At 40.7% G+C, this 27,545-nt stretch overlaps 1 protein-coding gene across 9 annotated transcripts in view; it reads right to left on the bottom strand.

The window, feature by feature from the left end:
• The window catches only part of XPO4 (exportin 4), a 121,428-nt gene extending 96,446 nt beyond the window's left edge, over window positions 1–24,982 (bottom strand). For 3 of the 9 annotated variants that reach the window (XM_036251071.1, XM_036251084.1, XM_036251082.1), the window contains exons 1-2: window positions 24,913–24,981; window positions 3,830–3,935 (exon numbers count right to left, since the gene is read on the bottom strand). In XM_036251071.1, the coding sequence (XP_036106964.1) occupies window positions 3,830–3,935; window positions 24,913–24,981 (175 nt within the window). Of the gene's footprint in view, window positions 1–791; window positions 798–3,829; window positions 3,938–6,652; window positions 6,726–17,773; window positions 17,858–24,912 lie in introns of those variants that run through there. The other 6 variants (XM_036251073.1, XM_036251074.1, XM_036251075.1 and 3 more) reach the window with 6 other exon arrangements.
• Between the last annotated feature and the right edge of the window lie 2,563 nt (window positions 24,983–27,545).

The raw sequence follows: 27,545 nt of genomic DNA, 5'->3' as shown, positions 1-27,545 counted from the left end.
TCAAGGTAACTCTTTTCTACTGTACGGTATTAAATGAAGATCTCTATATTACTATCCCCATGGAGAAATCTAGAAAAAAGCAAGGCAAATTCCAAATTTCAAAGAAGGAATTTTTCTACCCTAATAAATTACACCTTCTCATGAAAACCGTTATTAGCCTCCATGCACTGCACTTACCCCTAACATAAATGTGTGAAAGCTGCTTGCAGGAGCTCTGGCAACTTGTCAGCAAGACCCACAGTATAATATATGGGGCTTATTCTTCTCTCTCTGCTGGAGAGATGCTGGAAATGGCCAGGTCATCACAAGGAACTCACATTCACCTAGAATTTCTTAGAGTGGCTTTCCACTGAATAGGGCATGGTCTAGGTGACCAAATATTTTAGGCCACATTAGCAGGATACTTTCATTTCCTACTACAGTAACTTTAATAATAATTATGTAACTAAAATTCATTTGTATCTTATCAGCCATCTGAAACTAGACAGAACCATGAAAACAAAAGTTAAAATGAATGTCAGAGAGAAAATGTACACAATACATTCTGATCAGAACGTTGTTTTTGTTGTTGTTGTTGTTTAAGAACACCCTAGTAGTCAACCCCTAATGTCAGTGACCACAATCACCTCTCTGGCCTTAGAACACAGATGATGTAAGCCCCAAAGTCTGCTTAACAACAGACACACATGCACACCAACCTACAATAAGTCTCCTGTTTCATTTTGGCTACTTCTGAGATAACAAATAAAAGAATTCCATTTCTCCCTGAGAGAAAGACAAAAGAATGTCACAAAGCTCCAGGAATGCTGAACCAGCCCCTCAATATCTGGGCGTATAATAGTTCTTTAACAAGAAGAGAACTTGGGTTTTCTGAAGGAACATTTGACCCTACAAATGTAGAAAATTCTTACGCCAAAGACTTCTGAGGTGATGCAGTGCTCTTCTGACAAAATGCACAAGCATGCAACATGGACATGCACACATGAGTGTGCACACAGAGAAATGAGCAAAAAAAAAAAAAAAAATTAGAATGAAAACAAAAGGATAAGACAAGGAAATGAGGAAAAATGAGAAACGTAATAAAACTGAAGTGAGAAGGGGAAAGGAAAAATTTTAAGAGGCCAAAAAGGGAAGCATCAAGGAGAAAGTCTCCCCTTTATCAGAATATATTACCCCGACATTCTACAAAAATGACATACAATCCCTGGACAAGAATGTGAAAATTCTGAATTGTGATTGACTGCCACTTGCATGAGAAGTCTTCTTAGAGGAATTAACCCTTCCGTGCTGTGGCAACCGAGGACGGAGTTAAAAGATACTCTGTGAAGTTTAGATGTAACATTAATGTAACACAGGGCTTGGCAGTACATTAATGACTGTAATACATGCACTCAGGCTTTTAAAAAAATAGTTCGTGTCTCAAAACCCAAACTGATTTTAGAAGCATGACTGGAACTGGCAACACTCTTCTTTAGAAATTTTTATCAGAAAAACAAGTTTTCCAAAACAAACTCAAATCATAACAAAGCAACAATACTTCATAAATACACATACTCGAAAAAGGAAAGAGTGATATAAACAAATACACTCTAAAAAAATACTTATAACTTAGATCAACTACTTCCCAACTAGTACAGATGATGACTGGGTTACAACAGAAAGTCAGATGAAACACTGATGGAACTCTAGTTAATGAGGTTACAGCGCCTGCCATGAAAACCATTCTCAGGCTATTGTAGGGCCCTGGCCGGTTTGGCACAGCAGTTAGAGGATTGGCCTGTGGTCCAGAGAGACTCGGGTTCGGTTCCCGCTAAGGGCACGTACCTCGGTTGCAGTTAATCCCCGGCCCTGGTTGGGTCGTGTGGGTGGCAGCCACTCGATGTGTCCCTTTCACGGCGATGTTTCTCTCTCTCTCTCTCTCCCTCCCACTCTATCTGAACAAAATATGGAAAAATGTCCTCGGGTAAGGATTAAAAAAAAAAGACTACTGTAGGTGCTAGTTTAACAAAATGGTTTTCTAAATCCATTAATGGTGAGCAATTTCCAGGCAGTAAGAATGAAGTAAGTCTCCCTTAAATTCTTAAGGCTAATGTTTAGTTTTGCTTCTTTTTAATTGAATGCTGAGTTAAATATTCTCCACAGGCATAAAATAAATTTTCTTTGTGACAGAAACAAATTCACCACTTTAAAAAAATGTTTAGAACTTACTCATCTGGACTCTGAAAGGCAGTTATTAAAGCTGCCCCTCTAACAGTGAGACCTAACCATGAGGAGGGGCCACCTCCATCACTGCTACTAGCTCCTCACAAAAAGTAATAATAATGTTACTAAGCTTATTGTGTTTTAATGAGGTAATGGGGTCATGACATTTACCTGACTGTTTACACAATGCTTTTCTACATTGTTGTACATTTGCACCTCACAACAACTTAAGAGAGCAGAATCCATGAAGGAACATGACATCACTGTTGCCATGTCACAGGTGAGAGCAGACTCCTCAAGGTGACCACACGCAGCAGGCACCACCGGAGCTGGGACCTCAATAGTTCCTATACCAGAGCTTTTCCACTCTAATCAATCTAACAACTCTAATTTATAAGCCCATATATGTAGAGCATTTTTAACATAACTTTCAATGTAGGCAATTTCTATCTGGTGGCTAACAATTAAGTCAAAGCACAAGAATAAAAGGTCAAATATTTTAGTTCTTAACACCCAACTAACCAATTATGTGGTCATGGATAACAGCATTTCAGAGCCTTAAATATGAGTGACAAAAAAAATAAATAAAAATTAAAAAACTAATGGCTCTGTAGCCCAGCCGGTATGGCTCACGGATTGAGAGTTGTCCCATGGACTGAGAGGTCCTGGTTCAATTCCCAGTGAGGACACATGCCCGGGTTGCAGGACTGATCCCCAGTAAGGGGCATGCAAGAGGCAACCGATTAATATGTCTCTCTCACACTGCTGTTTCTATCTCTCTCTCTCTAAGCCCTGGTCGGTTTGGCTCCGCGGTTGGAGCGTTGGCCTGCGGGCCAAAGAGTCCCGGGTTCGGTTCCCATTAGGGGCACGTACCAAAAAGAAAAAAAAGAAAAAAAAGTAAAAAACAACAATAAAAAGGTTATAAAATATCTAAGGGGCAGAAGACCATTATATATATCTATATATATAGATATGATATTTTCTAATATCTATAGAAATTAGATATATCTATAGGTAGATAGATATAGCTATAGATATTAGAAAATACCATCTTTGGAAGAGATCATTTCTGTACATATGCCAGATAAAAGGTACTCATAAAACATTTTTTTACAAGGGTAAAAAATCGGTGCTTCATTTTAGGATATACAGTGATAACCTACACAGAGCTGACTAATATTCACTACACAAGCTGAGTACAAACTATATGATTAAAAAAAAAAAAAAACACTATTTAAAAAAAGGAATTAAAAGAAATAAATTATAGAAAGTTCCAAAGGCAACCTGAATTTTAAAACACTGGGGTAAGACATAATACATTTCCTATAATAAATACTTGAAAATAATTGAAAAAATATGATTGTTTTCCCCACTCTGAACAGCCTTCACATTATAGAAAATAATAAAATAAATTTTTGAACACTATATCCAGGGGAGAAAAATCTAAAGTTAAAAAAAGTTTTCTGTCTGGCTATATGGGGTATCTTTAAAGCCACTTTAATAGAATGATTATTAATGAAAAACTGTAACTGTACAAACCTGCTTATTCTAAATTTAAAATATCTAATGTTCAAGATAGAAAAACTAGAATTGATTATGCACAAATATTTTTAAACTGAATACTTACCCAAAATATGCTTGCAAACTGCAAATGGTGACTTTGATTTCCTAAATGATAAGAATATGTGCTCTGCATGCTGGCGTTGTTCATTATTGACCATGGAAGGCGGTGCCTTGACATTTAAGACAAACAGACAAAGAAAGAGTACATGTGTTCAATAAGAGCTTGAACAGCAGCAATCCTTTACTCACAATGAGAAAATACTTTCATGTTGGGGGGGCAACAAGCACACAAATTCTTACTTTATTTATATATTTTTTTGGCACTATTACTATGAAACTTCAAAATAAATATTTAAAATACAGTTTCAGGCCCTGGCCAGTTTGGCTCAGCGGTTAGAGTGTCAGCCTGTGGACGAGAGACCTGGGTTCGGTTCCCACTAAGGGTACATATCTTGGTTGCAGTTTGTCCCCGGCCCTGGTGGGTTGTGTGGGTGGCAGCCACTCGATGTGTTCCTTTCACATCGATGTTTCTCTCTCTCTCTCTCTCCCCCTCCCATTCTATCTGAACAAAAAAATAAAATAAAATAAAATACAGTTTCAGGAACAAGGAAGAAATTCCTGGCAAGGTTTGAGTCAGAATCCTTTATAGTTGCCAACATTTTAGAAAGATGGATATATGCTTTGTTTGGTTTTTTTTTGTTTTATCCTCACCCGAGGACATTTCTTTCCATTTTTTGTTCAGAGAGGGGGAGGGGGAGGGGAGGGGAGGGGGAGGGAGGGGGAGGGGGAGGGGGAGGGGGAGGGGGAGGGGGAGGGGGAGGGAGAGGGAGAGGGAGAGGGAGAGGGAGAGGGAGAGGGAGAGGGAGAGGGAGAGGGAGAGGGAGAGGGAGAGGAGGAGAGAGAAAGAAAGAAACATTGACATGAAAGGGACACATCGAGTGGCTGCCACTCGCACGACCAACCAGGGCCGGGGACAAACTGCAACTGAGGTACGTGCCCTTAGCGGGAACAAAACCTGGGTCTCTCTGGACTGCAGGCCGATGCTCTAACTGCTGAGCCAAATCGGCCAGGGCTGCTTTTTTGTATTTTTTTAAACACAGCTAATTTACTGTCTTCTATTCCAAAGTATACCACTCCATCTAACTTGACCAAGTTCAAATAATTTCAAAATTCTTCAGCACCAGTGAAACTGAATCCAAAGTTACTTTCCTTATCTAGTCTGTGCCTGCCTTTCTGTTTTTATAACTGGCTACAATAGCTTCTGAATGAATGAAACTTACATCTTCTCTTACAAAATAAAAGTAACAAGCTGACTGATATTTGAGGCTAGAGCATCAGACAGGTCTCACTTTAAATTTTTCTTTTTTTGTCAGGCCAGTGTGGCTCAGTGGCTGAGTGTCGACCCATGCACCAAGCGGTCGTTGGTTTGATTCCCAGTCAGGGCACATGCCCAGGTTGTGGGCCCAACCCCCAGTGGAGGGTATGCAGGAGGCCATCAATCGATGTTCTCTCTCATCAGTGTTTCTCTATCTCTCTCTCCTTCTCACTTCCTCTCTCTCTAAAATCAATAAAGGAAAAAAAATTTTTTTTTTAATTTTCTTTTTCTTTTTTTTGCACAGGGCATGGTTTGAATCAGTCTTATTTTTCTTAACTTTAAATGTGTGCATATCTTTGGAAAGAGATCTTTGGAATGTTCTCTAAGTATTTTCTGCTTCTTGCAAGTCTTTTTTCACTATATCATAGCCACTAACTTGACTTAGTTCACAGCAAGAATCTCCAGCAGCACTTTGCAGAGCCAGTATATGCAGGTGGGAGTCAGCTTTGAGGGTTACTAATGGCTTTTCAGTCTTTCTCACATCTGGCCGAACCCTCAGGATTCTCCAGCAACTTTCTGTCTTACTTCATGGTACTAGGAGAACCTCCTTACCACTGTCCTGTCTCATAGATTAGAGGATCAACTCCCCTTTCTCCAGTGCCCTCTACAGGAGGAACTATTCTGCATGGCACATTTCAGCTCCTCCTTGGGGATTTTCTTTCATCAGAAACCTAGAGTCCACCTATTCCAACCTCTCTTACAGTCTGTATCCAGAGTCACTAGCCCAAGAGAAAGCGTGAGTGACCTATAGGTTCTCTTCTGCCAGCTTCCTCCTCTTATGGCCTTCCCCACCCCTTATATTTTATAAGCTTATGACAGTTTGTATGTGGTCAGCCAATGGGCAGAAAATCTGGAAAGAATGTCTGTACAGTCGGTCCTCGTTTATCAAGGTTAATCAGTTCTAGACTCTACTGTGATAAATGAATTTCCTTGAAGTAGGATTCTGTATTCATACATGTACTTCAGCCCACGAGTCTACCTGGTCTGAATAAGCTGCTGAGAACTAAAACTGGCCCCCACGGCCCTGTGCCTTCAGGGCCATCCAGGGGAGCGGAGTCTGCCACCATCTGAACATTAGGCACTGTCAGGTCACTGGCTAGAGCTTCAAGTGTGAGGTGGGGGTTAACAACTATTTCTTTTTGGCCGTCATCTCTTTCCCCTCCTTTTTCTTTAATTAAATGGATCAAAATTAATAATCCAAGCCCTGCCTTCAAAATAAATTTTTTTCAGTATTGTTTGGCAAAAACAATAAAAACCCAAAATTTAACCATTAAAAAAAAGACAGTATTGTCAGATAATTACACCTCAAGTCTTCTAAAATCACCATTACATCAAAAAAATTAGGGAACAATAAAGTCTGGAATATACAAAACTCCTATCTGAATAATAAATTAATCAGCCAGAAAAGCCAGACATATCTTAACAAAAGAGATTCTAAAGTCTGCCCAGGTTTTTAAATTATAGTTTGTTCTAACCATCTTCTCAAGATAATCCCCTCTGAAGCAGACCTACCTAAGCATACAGTCCCACGATATGGTTGGGTTGTCTTTGACCCTTCTGAAGAGAAGAGACTGCTTTGTAAAGCCTACCAATCAAAATATTACAATTCTCAGTTTGGGAGGAGAGGGAGAGGGGAGATGGTAGGAAAAGAAACCTTTGTTACTGCAATGGGTATAAAGTAGAGAAATCATAATTTCAACTATATTCAAAGAATCTGGAAGACAAAAAAACATTTTACAACCACGTACATTAGATCAATATTCATTATAAACTATATCAATTATGCAACATAAGTCATTCTAATTTCAGTTAAAATAGTTTAAAATAAATTAATTAATTAACTTCGATGCTCTGCCCAAAATAATTTCTTATAATTAAAGCCAGTTCCCACTACTATCGCTAAGGATACAGCACCCTCTATAGCTCTCTAGGTAAAAATACAAACATCCCCAACAAAGCAATGTCTCAACTTCCTAATATTTTTTAAAGGCTTTATTAATAACTTACTGTGAACAGCTAACTACTAATTATACGTTTCTCTTTCCATTTGCAAATTCTTCATTCCCACCATCTTTCCCAAGTCAACATGTAGAGTTTATTTTCACAAGGCATTGCGTCACGAATGTCCACTGCCTACACCTTGAATACTCAGCACATTACTAAGCACTACCTACCACATTACACTGCTGAAAATACAAATCAACTATGGATTACCCAGAGAATTTCTGAGTTATACATTCTTTTTTTTTTCTCATCACCCTTCAAAAGCAGCACTACACAGGCACAATTTTTCAAATTAATATGCTAGTTATTCTACAAAAACATTTCCTAAAGCTAATTGTCTCTGCGGACACCGATATTCACACACTTAATGAAGTCAGATCTGAATATAATTTTAATATAACAAAGAATGATATTCCATTTTAAATATTTCCATTATTGAGTTGAGAGAGAGAGAGAGAGAAAGAAACATCAATGTGAGAGGGTAACATCAATCAGTTGCCTCATGCACACCCCCCACAGGGTATAGAGCCAACAAGCCGGGCATATGCCCTGACCAGGAATCGATCCAGCAAGGTGCATGGGATGATGTTCAACCAAATGAGCTGCACTGGCCAGGGCTGATATTCCATCTATAATATCAGACTTCATAAACAATGAAGTATAATCTAAATAACAGATAGAAAGGATCTCACTAATCCTCACTAATCCAGTCAATATGTCTCTCTCACATTGATGTTTCTCTCTCACTCACAATAACCCTGTGAGGTAGATACTATTTTTTTTGTTAATCCTCACCTGAGGATTGCAGTTCGTCCACAGCCCCAGTTAGGGTCGGCCCCAGTTGGGGTCGTGTGGGTGGCAGCCAGTCAATGTGTCTCTCTCACATTGATGTTTCTCGCTCTCTTCCTCCCACTCTATCTGAAGATAAATGTAAAAATGTCCTCAGGTGAGGATGAAGAAGGAAAAAAACAAAAACAAAACAAAACAAAAACCCCAGGGATCAGATTACAAAACAGAAGAATGCAAACAAGAGCCCTCACCGGTTTGGCTCAGTGATTAGAGCCTCGATTAGAGACGGACAAGAGCAACCCGGATTCGATTCCCACTAAGGGTATAAATTTCAGCTGCAGTTCGTCCGCGGCCCTGGTTGGGGTCATGTGGGTAGCAGCTAGTCAATGTGTCTCTCTCACTCTCTGTCTCTTCCTCCCTCTCTCCTTTCTGCTCTATCTGAAGATGAATGCAAAAATATCTTCGGGTAAAGATTAAAAAAATTTTTTAAAAGAATGCAAACAGCCCTGGCCAGTTTGGCTCAGCGGTTAGAGCGTCAGCCTGCGTCCGGAGAGACCCGGGTTTGGTTTCCGCTAAGGGCCGTACTTCGGTTGCAGTTTGTCCCCGGCCCTGGTTGGTCGTGCGGGTGGCAGCCACTTGATGTGTCCCTTCACATCGATGTTTCTCTCTCTCTCTCTCCCTTCCTCTCTCTCCCTCCCACTCTATCTGAATAAAAAATGGAAAAATATCCTCGGGTGAGGATAAAAAATAAAAATAAAAAATAAATAAAAGAATGCAAACAGACACACAGCCACTTTCCAGACCTCTGCTGTCCACTACGGTAGCCACTCCTAACGTGTGGCCATTTAAATTAAGTAAAATTAAAAATTTAGCTCCTCCACTGCAGTTGCCACATTTCAAGTGCTCAACAGCCACATGTGGCTACTGGCTACCATGCTGATGAGTGTAGACACAGAACATTTACATCATCAGAGAAATTCTATCAACACTGCTCTAGAAGAAATTTAATGAACTAAACTAATATTTACTGAGTGCTTACAATAAGGCTCCCCTGATTAACCTGCTTTGACACCATGTTATTTGATACATTAAAGTACAAAATAATTGTTAACACATATAGAGCACTTACTATGTGCCAGGAACTACATTCAACACTTTCCTTCTAATTCAAATGAAATCATTTAATCTTTACATTAACCCCTGAGGTAGACACCATTATTTTCCTATTTTGGAGACGAAGACACAGACACATGGAGGTCAAATGACTTACCAAACGTCACACAGCTACTCCTAGGTGGAGCCAGAAGAATCAGATAGTCTGGCTCCAGACTGTCAATGTTACACTGCCTTTCAATTCCAAATTTTAATAATTCCCATTTATGCTTAACTAATATAGCAATAGGGTGATTTTTCTACTCTCATCTAGTTAGGTCACTATCATGCAACTGTTGCTTTCTAATTTATTCTCTTATCCCTAACATAAAAACCACAAAATATAGACCAGCTTTCTAAAGTTAATACTGTTCAAATATCACAGCCAAATAATTTTATATTAAAAGATGAAAATAGCCCTGGCCAGTTTGGCTCAGCAGTTAGAGCGTCGGCCTGCGGTCCGGAGAGACCCGGGTTCGGTTCCCGCTAAGGGCACATACTTCGGTTGCAGTTTGTCCCCGGCCCTGGTTGGTCGTGCGGGTGGCAGCCACTCGATGTGTCCCTTCACGTTGATGTTTCTCTCTCTCTCTCACCCTTCCTCTCTCTCCCTCCCACTCTATCTGTACAAAAAATGGAAAAATATCCTCGGGTGAGGATAAAAAAAAAAAAAAAAAAAAATTATAAAAGATGAAAATATTATGGATTAGAATAAAATTTCTATTAATTTTTTAAGTTAAAAGTTGAAAAATTCTGAGCTTACACAGCTGTTTTGGGATACTCCCCAGCTTCCCCCAGATATATATTCACTCTCCTTTATCATAAGAGTTGCTCTGGTATTAAAAAAATGTTTTGAGAATATTAATACATCCCTTCCCACCTAGCTTTGTTCAGAATCTCATCATCTTTTTTTTTTTTAGTAACTTCAAAAGCCTCTTAACTGGTCTTCCTACCCCTCTTGCTTCCCTCAGACCAGATTTCACACTGCTGCCCTTCGCATCTGCCACGTCACACTACTGGGTGAATTCAAGCTAATCACTGTGGCAAATGAGGCCCCAGGATAACCCAGCCCCTGCCTATTTCCTGGGGCCCATCTCACACTACTGCCTTCCTCATTTACTCATTTAACAAATATTACTAAGCAACTACTATGTGCAAACAAGGTTCCTAAACTAATACATATTAGAGTCTAGCAAGGGAGCCCACATCCGTTAATTAACAGCACAAGTAAACGTCAGACTCTGAATGTGGTAGGTGTTGATAAGCCTCCGTTATCGAAGTACAGGACAGGTGAATTTCAGTTTTCAGGGGGTTAGGTAAAGCTTTCCTGAGAAAGTGACTATACAGAGACCAGCAGGATTAGGGAACAGGAAGAAGAGCATTCTCAGCGAGGGAATAGTACATGAAAGAAGGGCAAGACATCGATGGACTGAAAAGAGAGCTGGTGTGGCTGACGCAGAGAAAAGGCAGCGGCAGGATTCTAAGAAGCTGGAAATATAAAAGCTTGCCCAAAGCCTCACCAAGAGCAATCAGTAACAAACCTCAATCCAAAGCTGGGTAATCTGTGTAACCACCCCACGACACTACATGCCTCCCCTGCAGAACTATGTTCATATACGTCAGTCCACAAACTACTACCAAACACCCACCATGTACCAGGCAATGGGCCAGATGCTTCAAACACAACAGTGCTTCAATGATAAGCAAAACCAAACAGAATACCTGTCCCACATGGAGCTTACAATCCAAAAAGAGTCAATCATAGAATCACACAAACAGCATAAAACCACAGATGTAATAAATGTTACTAAGCAAATGGTACGATGAAAAAGAATTTAGGCTAATTCAGCTAGGTCGGGCTTTTTTACAAAGTAAACCACTGCACTAAGATCCAAGGAATTAAATGTTAACTAGGCAAAACAGGGAACAGGGTGTTCCAAACCAAGGAAGTACATGCATGCAAGGTTCTAGAAAGAGGAGATCAACTGTGATAGACTGGGGCCCAAGCCCAAGGCCAACTCGTGAGTGTAACTGTGCAGTCACACAGGGCCCAGCTCTTAAATGGACCCATGCCTGATCTCATACTCTATTGCCATCCTGAAATCCTTAATGGTTTTTACCCCTGAATTTGTGATTTGTTAAGTGAAGCCCAATTGGGCAATGGGTATGTGGGAGCTGTGAAGACAGGCTGGTGGCCAAATACACAGGTGCAGGCCTCCAGGCAGTCTAGGGTGCACAGGTACCCAGGGCCACTGGGATGGGAGTGGCTGTCGCTGAGGCTCCAGCACAAGTGTTACCCCTCCAGCCTGAGCGCTGCAACAGAACGCAGGCACAGTGAATTATACAACAAGTATACACAGCACTGCTGTAGAGCATCAAGGACTTATTAGAGTTCTTCAAAGAGTTTAGAATCTCTGGTTTTCAAAACTGCTACAGCAAAGCAAGTATCTACAGCCTTAGAAACAAAAATTAAATTTAAAGATTGTTGCCTTCCATAGAAAGCTCTGGACAAACCATTTATTAATGATGAAGACAACCTTACTTTTTCCGTATAATTGAAGATGCGATAGCAGGATATAAACAGGCATTTCTAATGATATACACATCATTAAGTTACTTTTGGTTTCTTGTATGACCTCTATAAGTAAGAACTATCAGAGAAAACATTAAAAATATTATATAAATTTACATCTAAAGTTAAATTCAAACTTATAAAAAATGATTTACATGAAGTTAAATCTTTTTTAGAAAAAAATGTTCTGCAAGAATCTTCAGCTCCAAATGTACTAAAATTTATATTTGTAAATCATCAGAAATTTATCCCAAAGTTGTCTCAGCCTATAAAATATAAAAGCTCTCCAAGAAAAGGGGCATCAAGCAGAAAAACCCTACTCAAAATAAAAAGTTATCAAAAATTACTTATGCCCTGGCAATATGGCTCAGGAGTTAGAGAATCAGTGGAGGACCAAAGGATCTCCGGTTCAGTTCTTGATCAAAGGCAGGTACCTGGGTTGCAGGAAAGCAAGCAACCAACCAATCAATTACTCTTTCCCTCTCTCTCCCTCCCTTCAGCTCTCTCTCAAGAAAAATAAATAAATGGAAAAATATCCTTGGGTGAGGACTAACAACAACAAAAAAAGTATTTGCAATTTTACATTTGCAAAGAGCAACTGATCTCACTTTTGATTATACTGACTAAAAATGAACTTGCTAAAAGTAAAATTTCTTTTTTATCCTCACCCAAGGACATTTTTCCATTTTTTGTTCAGATAGAGTGAGAGGGGGAGGAGGGGGGAGGAGGGAAAGAAGGGGGGAGAGAGAGAGAGAGAGAGAGAGAGAGAGAGAGAGAGAGATGTGACAGGGACACATCGAATGGCTGCCTCCCAAATGACCCAACCAGGGCCGGGGACAAACTGCAACCGAGGTACATGCCCTTAGCGGAAACCGAACCCAGGTCTCTCTGTACCGCAGGCCAACGCTCTAACCGTTGAGCCAAACCAGCCAGGGCACTAAAAGTAAAATTCTGATGACCTAATATATTTGTAGAAAAGCATGCCAAAAATATCCTATGACCAATCAAGATATCACAGAAGACATTATTTATCGTATTATATAGTTATGATACCAAAACATTACTCTTTTGTAATTTGTCTTTTATTACTCAGAAAGCACTATTACTCCTATTGTTTTATAATAAAATATTTTTTAAAGGAAAAAGCTTTGTATTTTAAAACCTTTAATGGCACTTTTCCCCTTGCTTTTTGAACCAAGGGCCCCACAGATTGTGGCCAACCCTGGCTGGGAAACACAGATAGTGACAGGACTACCTTACAGCTGGACTCCGGAGGGCCAACAACTCTGCTGACTCTGCACCTCCTGAGACTGCTATGAAAATGAGAGAACATGGTCCAGAAAATCAGAATCTTAGAGTTAAGACAGAGGGGTTTACAGTTGTAACAATCACCCCAAGACTGATTATGTACATTCTAAACTTTGAAAGCCCCTACTGCAGAATATTCTTTTTTTGTCATTTTATAGTGGGCCTAATTTTCCCCACAATCACAATGAATAGAGCTTGCCCAAAAAGCTCTAAGTAAATCCTTATCTCTTCTCCAGAATAAAGTTTATTGTTTTTCTAATAAGCCTTTTTTCTTAAAAGCCTTTTTTCCTTATTTGCTAGCAAGGCTATACTTATAGCAGTGATGAAACAACCTGCAGAAATGGGAAAACCTCACATAAATGCAAAACTACCAATCTAGTCTTTACTCAACCCTAAACATGAAACAGCTTGTAGTATTCTTTGAAATAGAAATTTTTGGAACATTCAAGAAAGTCACCATAGATTTTATAAACACATGTAACATTCAATTTTATCAAAATTTTATTATTTGTGATCCCATGTTTTATATAGTATTAAAAATTCAATATTAAAACTTAGAAATTGAGGACTCTTACTATTTTATACATCTATTTTATTTTTTATTGATTTTTTTAGAGAGGAAGAAAGAAACAGAAACATCGATAAGACAGAGTAGTATCAACACCCCCTACCAGGGATTAAGCCCCCCAACACAGGCATGTGCCCTGAATGGGAATGGTACACAGGTCGATGCTCAACCACTGAGCCACACCTGACAGGCTATCGCTATTCTTAAAAGTTTAGTATATATCTTCCAATTCTGCTTCTGTGCATATAAAAATCTATGTATGCCCTGGCCGGTTTGGATCAGCGGTTAGAGTGTCGGCCTGCGGTCCAGAGAGACCCGGGTTCGGTTCCTGCTAAGGGCACGTACCTCGGTTGCAGTTTGTCCCTGGCCCTGGTTGGTCGTGCGGGTGGCAGCCACTCGATGTGTTCCTTTCACGTCGATGTTTCTCTCTCTCTCTCTCTCTCTGTTCCTCTCTCTCCCTCCCACTCTACCTGAACAAAAAAAATGTAAAAATGTCCTTGGGTGAGGATAAAAAAAAAAAAAAAAATCTATGTACATATTCTTATCTTTACCCAAGGATATGTTTTTCTATTTTTTTCAATTGATTTTAGAGAGACAGGGGTAGAGTAAGGGAAGAAGGGAGGGGGAGAGGGAGACAGAAAAAACATTTACGCGGGAGAAACATTGGTTGCTTCCTGTAGGTACCCTAATTAGGATCAAACCCACAACCTAGGTAAGTGCCCAGACGGGGAATCAAACTGGCAACCTTTACAGTGTACGGGAGGACAATGCTTCACCCAACTAAGCCACCCAGCCAGGGCCAGAGATTTATTTTTTAATTTAAAAAACAAACTATATTCTGTTCTGCACTTTTTCCTCAGTTACTTTGATGTACCAATTGTTGAAATGTATTGGAAAGCAGCAGTAACTGAGACATTGTACCAGTGTCATGGGAAGAGAATAGAAAGCTGGAACGGAATAGTCCAGAACCAGAACTATGATTAAAATGATATGTCAAATTGTAAAGGTATCCATCTTTCCATGTCTATTCAGATCTCCCCATTAAAAAGAAAAAAAGAAAACACACACACACACACAATATTACTACATATTAGATCCACATTTCTTAAGAGTTCCCCAAAATTATACAAAATACCAGTTTATTTTCAGTTCTTTGTTATTATAGTGTGTGTGTGTGTGTGTGTGTGTGTGTCAGACACTGATTAAATGGCTAAAAGTGAAATGGGTTCAGAAAACTTTTTTTTAAGAGAGAAAGGAAGAGCAAGGGCAGTGAATTTCAGTGGATTGAGCATTGTCCCATGGACTGAGAGGTCCCTGGTTCAATTCCCAGTCAGGGCACATGCCTGGATTTCAGGTTTGATCCCCAGTACCGGGCATGCAGGAGGCAGCTGATTGATGTTTCTCTCTCACATGATGTTTCTCACTCTCTCTTAAAAAAATAAAAATAACTACAAACAATAATATTATTATTATTTCTTATCCTCACCGGAGGACATTTTTCCATTTTCTGTTCAGGTAGAGTGTGGGGGCGGGGGGGGAGAAACATCAATGTGAAAGGGACACATGGAGTGGCTGCCACCTGCACAACTAACCAGGGCCGGGGACAAACTGCAACTGAGGTACATGTCCTTAGCAGGAACCGAACCCGGGTCTCTCTGGACCGTGGGCCAATGCTCTAACCGCTGACCCAAACCGGCCAGGGCTAAAATCATTTTTTTTAAAGGTTAAAAAAAAGGGGGGGGGGAGAGAGAAACATCAATGTGAGACAGGAACATCCATTGGCTGCCTCCTGCACGCCCCACACTGGGGACTGAGCCCACAACCCACAACCCAGGCATGTGTCCTGACTGGGAATCAAATCTAAAAACTCTTGGTGCCTGGGATGACGCCGAACCAACAGGGCCACACAGGCCAGAGTAGACATATAGCTTTTTAAGGTTTTGGAACTAACTACTAAAATCTTGTAGCTTTTTATACTTCCACTAGCATTCTCTGCTTCTCCATATCTTTACAATTTGAAATATTTTAAGCCCTGGCCGGTTTGGCTCAGCGGTTAGAGCGAAGGCCTGCAGTCCAGAGAGACCTGGGTTTGGCCCCCGCTAAGGGCACGTACCTCAGTTGCAGTTTGTCCCCGGCCCTGGTTGGTCATGCGGGTAGCAACCACTTGATGTGTCCCTTTCACATCGATGTCTCTCTCTCTCTCTTCCTCTCTCTCCCTCCCATTCTATCTGAACCAAAAAAAAAAAAAAGGAAAAATGTCCTTGGGAGAGTATAAAAAAAAAAAAATCTTTTTAATCATAGTTCTGGTTCTGAACTATTCCATTCCAGCTTTCTATTCTCTTCCCATGACACTGGTACAATGTCTCAATTACTGCTGCTTTCCAATACATTTCAACAATTGGTACATCAAGTCCCTCAAACCTTTCATTCATTTCTTAAATATTCATTGTTATTCTCATATAATTATTCTTCCAGATATATTTTTTAATTAGTTAAGTTTTTCTCCCACCTCAAAAAAGAGTGAGGAGGAATGAGGAATTTTGTTTGACATTACATTCAATCTACAAATTAATGAGGGAGGAATTGCCACCTTAACCAAATTAATTCTTTGGACAGACAAATGCAGACCTCGTTTAATTCTTATCTTCTTTTATATTCTTCAAATAAACTGTATAGTTTTTCTTCATAAAAATGTGTTTCGCCCTGGCCAGGTGGCTCAGTTAATTGGGACATTCGTCCTCTACATCAAAAGGTTGCGGGTTCAATCCCCAGTTGGGGCAAGTACAGGAGGCAATCTATGAATGTTTCTCTCTTACATCAATGTTTTTCTCTCCTTCTCTCCTTATCTCTTCCTCTCTAAAAAAAAAAAAAAAAAAAAAAAAAAATCAACAGAAACATCCTCAGTTGATGATTTGTTTGAAAAGCTGTTGCATGTTTCTTATTAAATAGTTCCCTATAATTTATTCCTACAATTTTTATTCCTAACATTGAGGTCGTTTTTCCATCTTTACCTTAATCATTCTTGGTATAAAGAAAATATTTGCCCTACATCCAGCCACTTTACCAAACAACTATTGGTTCTAATGGTTTCATTTCCTTAGAATTCTTTTTCCTAAATATCACCTGCAAACAATCATCTTTATTACTTTTTTCCCCAATACCTGCACTTACTCCTTTTTATTATCTTACTGTATCAACTAGGCCCTCCAGAGGTTTTGAGTAACAGTCATAGTAGGACTTCCTATTATACTCTCAAGAATATCACTGCTGGGCCGGTGTGACTCAGTGGTTGAGCGTCGACCCATGCACCAAAAGGTCGCTGGTTCAATTCCTATTTAGGGCACCTGCCCAGGTTGTGGGCTCAATCCCCAGTAGGGGGCATGTAGGAGGCGGCCTATCGATGTTCTCTCTCATGAATGTTTCTCTCTCTCTATCCCTTTCCCATCCTCTCTCTCTAAAATCAATTTTAAAAAAATATTTTAAAAAAAGAATATCACCACTTGCCCAGCCAGTGTGGCTCAGTGGTTGAGCATCCATGCACCAAGAGGTCGTCAGTTTGATTCCTGGTCAGGGCACATGCTCAGATTGTGCCCCTGATCCCCAGTGGGAGGCAAGCAGGAAGCAGCCAATCGATGTTCTCTCTCAGTGATGTCTGTATCTCTCTCCCTCTCCCCTCCTCTCTCTCTAAAATCAATAAAGAAAAATTATATTTTTATGTTTTTATTGATTTCTTAGAGAGAGAAGAAGGGGGGGATACAAATATCAATGAGAGAGAGAAACATTGGTTGGCTGCTGCCTGCACACCCCCTACTGGGGATTGAACCTGAAACCTGGGCATGTGACCGGGAATGGAACAGGGACCTCTCAGTCTGTGGGACGATGCTCAGCCACTCCAGCTGGGCAAAAAAAAAAAAATATTTTTAAAAAATATGTATATATCACCATTTAGCCCTGGTGGGGTACCTCAGCTGGTTAGAGTTGTTCTGATACACCAAGGTTGCAGGTTCAATCCCCAGTCAGGGCACATACAAGAAACAACCAATGAATGCATAAATTAGTGAACAAATTGATGTCTCTCTTCCTCCCTTCCCCTCTCTAAAAGCAATAAAAATAATGTTTTAAAAAAGATTATCACCATTTATTAGTGGTTTCAAAGAACTGTTTTAATTATATTTTTATCAAATCCTAGTTTATTGAATTTTTAATCAAAATCGTTAAATTTTATCAATAGCCTTTTAGGTACCTATGAATGATTTCAAAGGTCTTTTCACATTTCTTCTCTGGGTCGCTGGCTATGTTCCAATTAGTTGAATTGACACAAGTCCAACTGCAAAATACACATAAAATTCACCTGAATTTTAAATAAAAATTTCCTACTAACTAGTTTTTTTGAGAAAAAGAATTGTTAGTGACACTTTTCTAATATTTAGTGCCACAGCAGAGACTAAACAATAAGGTTGAAATAAATAAAAATGCTTACTGAATATACATCTTTCCAATAAGAAAAGTAAATGCTATAATCAAAACTCTTAATTTTATGACATATGCATTATTGATTACAAAAAGTGTAAAAGCATTGTACCTTACACAAAGGAGGGACTCAGGAAATTCTACAAGATAAATGCTCAAATACTCCCCAAACAACCTGCATTTGGTTCTGCCAGACCCTCATACAGATAGATCCCTCTAACTGGGATACTTGGGATATCCAACTAGAAAACTCCAATTTGCTCTTCCTGACTCAGCTAAAGAATCACCTGTTCCGAGAAGCCATTTCTAGGTCCCCACCTCATTTTGAGATAGATGCCTCTGCCCTGGCCGGTTTGGCTCAGCAGTTGGAGCGTTGGCCTGCAGACCAGAGAGTCCCAGGTTCGGTTCCCGCTAGGGGCACGTACCAAAATATATATATATATATATATATATATGTATATGTATATATATGTATATATATGAGATAGAAGCCTCTCCTCTGTATTCTCACAGGACACTGGATACACTTCTAATTATAAATTACCTAACAACTGCTAATAGTTTTGCCTTTCTCCCTCATTAGACTATGTCATCCTTAATAACAAGGTATTTCTCCTGTCTACTCAGCAAATATGGCATCGTGCCTCCCATATACATACTGAAGAAATGCTCTAGAATGAGTAAGTGGCCAGAGACTGAATTTCAGGACCAAACCACCTATATGACCACAGGCTAATCATTAATTATCTCTGAATCTCAGATTTTATAATTTATAAAACTTAAAAATATCTCTTCTCCGATTTACTTCAGGATTAATGTGAGACTCAAATAATATAATATAAATGTTTGTATAGCACAATTTTCAAAACATTAACCAAATTTCACTACAATAAAAACTATGAAAGCCAGTCACTATCACTTTCATTCAAGTTGCATTTAGATCTATTAAAATCCACTCCAGTTGCCAGCTGGTGTGGCTCAGTGGATTGAGCATTGTCCCATGGACTGAGAGGTCCCAGTTTGATTACTGTCAGGGCACAGGCCTGGGTTGCAAACTCGATCCCAGTAATGGGCAGGCAGGAGGGCAAGCAAGGATCGATGTTTCTCTCTCACATCGATGTTTCTATCTCTCTAAAAAATCAATAAAAACATATTTAAAAAATAAAACCCACTCTTGTTTTAAAACAAATATGCAATACTTTTCTATAAAGTACCAGCTAACATAAATGCTGTGCACTATCTTCTATCACCACTCACTAAAGACAATCCCTAACAGCCCAAGGGACCCAGGGAAACAAAACCAAAGAAATTCAAGACAATAAATAAATAAAGCATTCTTTGAATTTATAGTTCAAATGGATGCACAGTCGTTCCTCACCACTTCGGGCTTCACTCTATCGTGGTTTCCCTCTATCGCATTTTTAGTGTTTGAAAAAACTGTGATAGAGTGAAGCCACGAAGATCAAAGCGCGAAGTGGCAGGGACAAAAGTATAAATAAAGAATCCACCCTGGCCAGTTTGGCTCAGTGGTTGAGCGTTGGCCTGAGGACCAGAGAGTCCCGGGTTCGGTTCCCCCCTAGGGGCACATACCACACACAAAAAAAAATCCTACTTTGCGCAAATTCATTTATCATGGTAGAGTCTGGGAGCGTTTAACCGCGATAAACGAGGGCCAACTGCAATATAAATACTAAAAGAATACTATACCTTCCCATTATGATGTCTCTAAAACCAAAACACATCCTACAGTTTATATCTATTCACAAAAAGACAATGAAACTCCCTTCAAAATTCATGCACAATAAGGTGATAAAAGAAAAGTACAGAAAAATATGAATCCACAATCTCATTTATAAAAAAAAAAAAAAAAAAAAAAAGACAGTTAAAAACAAAATGATGTGCCCTGGCCAGTTTGCTCAGTGGTTAGAGCATCGGCCCGTGGACCAGAGAGTCCCAGGTTCAGTCCCCACTAAGAGCACGTACCTCGGTTACAGTTTGTCCCTGGCCCCAGTTGGAGTCATGTGGGTGGCAACCACTCGATGTCTCTCACATCGATGTTTCTCTCTCTCCCTTCCACTCTATCTAAAGATAAATGCAAAAATGTCCTCAGGTGAGGATAAAAAAATAAAATAAATTTAAAAAATGATGTATGGCCCTGGCCGGTTTGGCTCAGCAGTTAAAGCATCAATCCACAGACCAATGAGTCGTGGGTTCAAATCCAGTCAAGGGCACATGTATCTTGGTTGCAGTTCATCCCTGGCCCTGGTGAGGGTCATGCGGGTGGCAACCAGTCAATGTGTCTCTCTCACATCAATGTTTCTCTTTCTCCCCCTCCCACTCTATCTGAACAAAAATGGAAAAATATCCTCAGGTGAGGATTAAAAAAAAAAGTGACATATGGACGCTCAGAGGTTTTCACTACAGATACCAAAGAAGGTCACCTCTGAAGAGAGGGAATATAAATTTAAGAAATTTTACTTTCCCCTATACACCTTTCTGCAACAGCTTGAATTTCTCACTGTTCAGAAAGATATCTCTAAGATTTTTATTCCTAAGTCAAGGATAATATCTACAGTATATCATTTATGCAAAAGTACATATAATGCATACTGTAAAATGTATAGGAAAAAAAAAACTAAGTATACTCAAACAATATGGATTACTTAGAAAAAGTAGAGTAGAGAAAGGGAGAGGAAGAGAGCCTCACTTTTATTTGTGTCTTGCTGATATACTTTAAAATATGTTCCAGTATTACTGTTATAATTCTTAAATTAACACAAAATATATCTACAACACCAAATTTTCAGGTCTATAAATGTAACCTGCTAAATTCTTATAGTTAGAAAGATTCTCACTGATGAGAATGTTAGTACAGAACTAACATTTACTTTAGTAGTAAAGTTAAGTACTTTACTTACTCTGGGATGTATTTAATATCCTCTCAAAAATGTAGGTTAGTTATCTTAAGCAAAAGTCAATAACTGAAATAATTTTGAAAAGAAATTTTCAGGCTGTATTAAAACAATGTTCCATTTGCAAAATTTTCACAAAAGATAATTTCACTTGCACACTATCATTAATTTACAAAATCCTTCGTTGTTCTAGTTTGTTCACTTTCAAATTTATTTTCTAGCAAATAACCTCACTGCCTTGAATCAGAAGATTAAGTAGTATATAAAAGCATCTATAAATATTCTGTTACTACCTTTTTGGGGGGAATCACTCTTGTTGAGACCTATAAAATACATAAATACCATAAATACTCTAAAAGACTAATACACTACTTTATTTGGCAGCTTAACCAATAACCTAAATAAGAATGAATATGGATGTTCAGAGTCAAGCAACTATGATACCTAAAAATACATTTCAAAATTTCTCAAGTGATAAAATGTAACATTTATGGTATTATACTATGTGGACTCCAAGAAGCAACATGGTTCTGATAGGGGAATTTGGTGCTCTGGGTTCTGGATTAGTCTTATCACTAATTTGTTCTGTGACCTACCTTTGGTAAGTAATTTCTACCTCTTTGAACCTGTTTCCCCATCTGTAGAATGGAAGGGAGAATGCTTAGACTAGGTTCTTATATTTCGGGGTCTCTCTTTCCTGAGAGAAGCTGATAAAAAGCTATAGAACCTACTGCCAAAAATGTATGTTTGCACCCAAAAATGTGTTTACAATTTTCTTCTGACATCCATCGTGGACTCCCTAAGACCTTTGGACAAAAAGATGTCTTGGGATTATTCTACACACTAAAACTGTTCTGATTTTCTGATGTGTCTTTCTCATACTGATATTTGTTTGTTTCTCTCTCTCCCCTACCCTCTTCTCCCCATCCACTCTCTCTAAAAATCAAAAGAAAAAATATCCTCCAGTGAGGATTAACAAAAAAAAGTTAAAAATGAAAATAAATAAAATTCTTCTGATTTTCATGAAATATACCAAAAGGAAAAATTAAGCAAAAATACTATGAACGACATCACTACTTACTTTGAATCCCAAAACATATCAAGAGTTAATAAATTTCTGTAAACAAGGTTGCCTCAGATAGATATCCATCCATGACTCACAGGTGAATAAATGAAAAAAAAAAAATCACCCATTACTTTTTTTAATATTCTAAAACTTAATAAATTAAGGAGATTTAACAATCTTAGCTACCCCCAAATAAATTCATTTTCCTGCTTAATTTTTCCACTACCCTATAGGTTAAGAACCACAGACTGGTAACAGATCTGAGTTGGAGTCCCTGCTCCAACCACTTCCGTTGAAAATTTAGGGCAGTTACTAAGCATCTACATGTTTGAATCCCTTAGTCCATAAAATAAAAATGGAAGTACCTCATAAAATTACTGAGGTAAAACATGCAAAGTGCTTGGCACAGTGCCTCACATACAGAAAACACTTAATAAATGTGACCTATTATTATTAATAAATTGAAATGTAGCTATCATACTAAGAAATAATGCAGTAACTTTCATATTTTGGTACACATTTTTAAATAGCAAGTATAAATTTCTAAAACAGAAATTTCCTGTTTTCAATAACATTTTTTCTGATACTCTTCCCTGGAAAGATTAAAAATATGGCCCTGGTCCTGGCCAGTTTGGCTCAGTGGTTGGAGCGTCATCCTGCGGACCAGAGAGTCCTGGGTTCAGTTCCCACTAGGGGCATGTATCAAAAAAAAACAAAAACAAAAATATGGCCCTGGCTGGTTTGGCTCAGCAGTTAGAGCGTCGGCCTGTGGTCCAGAGACCCGGGTTTGGTTCCCGCTAAAGGCACGTACCTCGGTTGTAGTTTGTCCCCAGCCCTGGTTGGTTGTGTGGATGGCAGCCACTCAATGTGTCCCTTTCATGTCGATGTGTCTCTCTCCCTCCCACTCTATCTGAACAAAAAAATGGAAAAATGTCCTCGGGTGAGGATAATAATAAATAAATAAATAAATAAATAAAAAATGTAAACAGCTATCTATTCAACATATATAAGAGGTGGTGAGGTAGAGTAGAAAGAAATCCAGCTGTAGAGGCAGGCAGGTCTGAGTTGTAGACCTAATTTGGTGGCTCAATAATTATGCAATACAGGCCACGAAAACTCTCTCTCAACCTTATAAAGCTATTGCAAGGAGCACTAAGTATGTAAAGCATCAAACACAATATATGTAGAATGCACTCAAACTATTATGATTATTCTCCTAAGTTACTCCACATAGGTGATAAAACTAGCTTTGCCTGGGAAAAGGGAAAGCACAGGCAAGCACAAATCCTAATACTCAGGCCAATGATCAAGGAACTAATTTTTTCCTACCAATGAAAGAAGTAATGCAGTGGGGTTTTTTTTTTTTTTGGTCACATGCTTCTTTCTTCTGGAATCTAATAAATGGGGGCTCCTAAAAAACTAACCAGCATATCAGGAAATTCGGTCCGGTACCTTAATAATCTTGTATTAAAAGGGAAACTAGGACTTACTGGCAAGAACCAGAAAACATTACAAAATGTTTCACTTAACTTTGCTCAAAATGGAGCAAGTAAATCCTGTTTTTTATTAGACTTCTCAATTTCAGGCCTATCTGGTGTTGTATGTGAAAACAAATCTGGATAAATGAAACTACAAACTGTATTAGAATTAGTTCAAATATTTTTAAATGTGATGTTCAAACACATAACCCAAACACCAAACCAAAAAGAAAAGAAAAAACAGTCCAGCCCTGGCCAGGTAGCGCAGTTAGTTAAAGCACACCCAAAAATCAACCAATAAATGCATAAATGGGTGGAACAACAAATTATGTTTCTCTTCTCTCTCTCTCAACTCAATTTTTTTTAAAGTCCAAAAGGATAAAAAACCTGACTACATTCAATTCTTAGAAAGGCCAGATCCTAGCTAGTTTGGCTCAGCGGTGGAGCGTCAGCCTGCGGACCAGAGAATCCCCGAGTTCGGTTCCCGTTAGGGGCACGTACCACACACAAAAAAAGGAAAGGCCAGATCAATTCAAGGAACCAAATGAGCCTCTAAATTCCAAAAATAATAATGATAATAATCATCATCAGCATCATCATCATCGTCTACAAACACAGAAGTCATCATTTAAAACAAAATTGAGCCCTAGCAGGGTAGCTCAGTTACTTAGAGTTTGAGATACACCAAGGTTGCGGGTTGGATCCCGATCAGGGCACAAACAAGAATCAACCAATCAGTAAGTCCAACAACAAATCGATGTTTTCGTTCTCGTTCTCTCTCAAATTAATAATAAAAAAAACTCTTAAAAAATAAAATTAAAAAACTGAGCCAACAAATACAGTTTACCGAGTAAAGAAATATAGCTTATCCTGACTTCTCCCTGCGACGAATCCTATTTCACCCTTTATTCTTCCCGAATTCCCTGGATGAAGAACCTACTCATCGAACTGTTTAACGTGTTGTGTCAGAATGAAGTGGACGCGCAACCCACGGGGAGTATCGGACAAAGTTTGGCCCCAATGACCTTGGTCCCGAAGAGTCCCCTCCCTCCCGCTGCCGCCCGTCCACGTGCTAGCGCGGCGGTGGCCCCGAGGCGCCTGCAGGCCGGGGAAGCACTTGGGAGCCCGAGGCAGCAGGGCGCAGGGGTGCTAACAGCGCCGGGCCGGGCCTCCCTTCCTCCCTCCTGCCCCGCGTCCCGGCGGCGCGCACAGCCCCACACACGGCTCCGCACCCATGCTGCGCGCAGTGTGGGGGACCCCACGGCCCGAGAAGCCCTGGTCCCGCCACCGCACATCCCTGGGATACGCAGCCCCAGGACGTGAATCGGGCAGCAAGACGGCGGCACGAGACTCCTGGGCTGCGCCGCGCCGCCGCCTCCCTCGTGGGCTCCCAGGCGTCCGGCGAGCGCAGCAGCGCCGCGCGGGCGCGGAGGCTGGGGCGGGGTGGCGCGCTCACCATCAGAACTTTGGCCGCGTTCTCCAGCTGAGCGATCACTTCTGGGGGCCCAAGTGCCGCCGCCATCATGGTCTCTCTTCAATGACGCGCCATCCGGTGCATTCTGGGAGCGGCGCAGCGGCCGACCAATCGGCGCACGCCCCGCCCCGCGCTCCCCAGGCCGCTCGGGGAAGTGCCGGAGGCGGGGAGGCGGGGAGGCGGGGAGGCGGAGCGGGGAGGCGGAGTGGGGACGGCGTGGGGGCCGGGCGGCTCCCTGGAGACCGGTCGGGGTGGAGACGGCGCGGCCGGGAAGGCGGGGACGGGGTCGGGACCGGGTTTGGGGAGCAGGGACGAAGACTAGGCGCCCGCTGCTGGTTGGGCAGTGATGGCTGCGCCTGCGCGCTGCTGGTATCGGGTTGTCGGGCGGCGGTCCGCACAGATCCGCGGTTGCGTCAGTGACCCCGAGCCCCCAGCACCGCGCGGACGCAGCCGTCCCCCCGTTCCCCGGTCCACGCCAACCCAGCCGCCTGGAAGCTGGGGCCCGGCCTTTGCCCGCGAGAGCGCGCCGCGGCTCGCCCTGCGGAAGGCGTGGTCCGCGCGCGTTCGTCCCGCGGGCCCCGGACACCGGCGGAAAAGCCGGACCTAGGCTGACGGCCGGCCTGCTTCTCGAACAAGTGAGCACCTGCGGCCTCGGGGCCGCCAGCTCCGCCGTGTTCACGGGGTTCGTCGTGTTAACGCTGCGTCCCTGCGGGAAGGCCACGGGGGCCCAGGAACGCCTCACCGCCGTCAGTCTGCGGCCAGCGTCAGGCACGTTTCTGACGGCTGCAGGTTTTGAGTGAGGCTGCATTTATTTCATGTGGAGCTGACATCCCTGTTCCTGTAACTTCTGCCTTTGCTGCTCCTCTGCTTCCTGGGGCTACACAGTGAAGAAAGAATGAAGACAGGGAATATATAAAACGGGGTCACTTTAACCAAGCTGCTAAAAGTGATTAACATTAGAAAAGTTGAAGCATGAGGAAGGACTCCATTCTCGTTCTAACTAGCCTGGGAACTCAAACCTTTTTAACTTTTCAGCCTTATGTCAACGCCTGAATGTACATCTGGACATACACTAGACCTCCAGGTAGCCCCTCTGATTACCTCGGTCAAGGACTCACATATCCAGACGGGGGGGGGGGGGGGGACTTGACCACACCTGGTGTCCATCATCCAGGACACCTGACATTTGACTGATAACTGTCCTGGATCAGTCTTAGGACTAAGAATGCAGGAATGATAACTCTCAAGAATGTATTTTTTTCTATAAGAAAACTTTTTTTTTTCTATAAGAAAACTTTTCTTTCTTCTTCTATAAGAATGTATTTTTTTCTATAAGAAAACTTCTGGAGTTTTGTTCCTGGTTTGCAAATCCTAAGACCCTTGAAAAAAAATCCTTATTTCTAGTCAAAGCCTCCAGACTGAGTTCCAGCGCTTGACAACAGAAAGTCAACTTCATTTCATTAAGTTTCCTCTGTTAAAATCTTCCTATAGTTCTTCCTAGTTATAAGTCACACTTTTGAGGGGTTTTGTTTTTGTTTTTGTTTTGGGTATGTGCCCCTAGCGAGAACCGAACCCAGGACTCTCTGGTCTGCAGGCTGACGCTCCAACCGCTGAGCCAAACCGGCCAGGGCTTGAAGATTTTTTTTGTTTTTTGTTTGTTTTGCCATTGCAACAGAATTGTATTGTTAGCTCCTTTGAAAAACAGGTTGTTTCATTTGGCATCTCTACAACCTGAAGTTGAGAATGTGAATTAAACTCTGGCCGGTTTGGCTCAGCCGTTAGAGCGTGGGCCTGCGGTCCAGGGAGACCCAGGTTTGGTTCCCGCTAAGGGCATGTACCTCGGTTGCAGTTTGTCCCTGGCCCTGGTTGGTCATGCAGGTGGCAACTACTTGATGTGTCCCTTTCACGTCGATGTTTCTTTCTCTCTATTCCTCTCTGTCCCTCCCACTCTGTCTGAACAAAAAATGGAAAAATGTCCTCAAGTGAGGATAAAAGAAAAAAAAAAGAAGTGAATTAACAATTTTTATTGCTTGAGAAAGTAACTTCATTTCACTACAGAAAGGTAAAGTGAGCCAGAATGCAGTTAATGACCTTTTTTATTTTAAAAATTGTGTGAAACAAAGTGGTCAAAATAATGACTTACAGTAAATATTTGACTAGGTGTCTGTGGCTGCAACAAAGTAGTTATGGCAGATCAGTGACATATCTGCAGAAGTGTAGACAAATGAGTAGTTTGTGACTTTGAAAGTCTGAGGCTTGTAATGCTTCAGATTGGGCCTTCTGCTCCAAAACATTTATTTTGTGCAATTACATAAGAACTTTGCATCTAGACACTCTTTCAGAGGAAGAAAGAAAAGTATTTTACCAAATGTGAGAGTGTGTGTCCTTCTTCACAAATTAACAGTATTTTGAATTTAGAGGCTTTATAAAGTGCTACAGATATCTCACACTCTGGAGCCATGAACATTAGGGCAAACGTTGACGTTGTAGAATATCGATGTTGGAAAACACTAAAATTTATCTACTAACTTCCCTCCAAATGCCTGACTGTTGTTTCTTGGTTTACTGTTTAACAATAGCACTCTCTTGGGGAGGGGTAAGGAGTAGTATTGCAG

This window comes from Molossus molossus, unplaced genomic scaffold (genome assembly GCF_014108415.1).
Source record: "Molossus molossus isolate mMolMol1 unplaced genomic scaffold, mMolMol1.p scaffold_m16_p_10, whole genome shotgun sequence".
Classification (NCBI taxonomy): Eukaryota; Metazoa; Chordata; class Mammalia; order Chiroptera; family Molossidae; genus Molossus; species Molossus molossus.
This window is presented reverse-complemented; position numbering and strand designations above follow the sequence as displayed.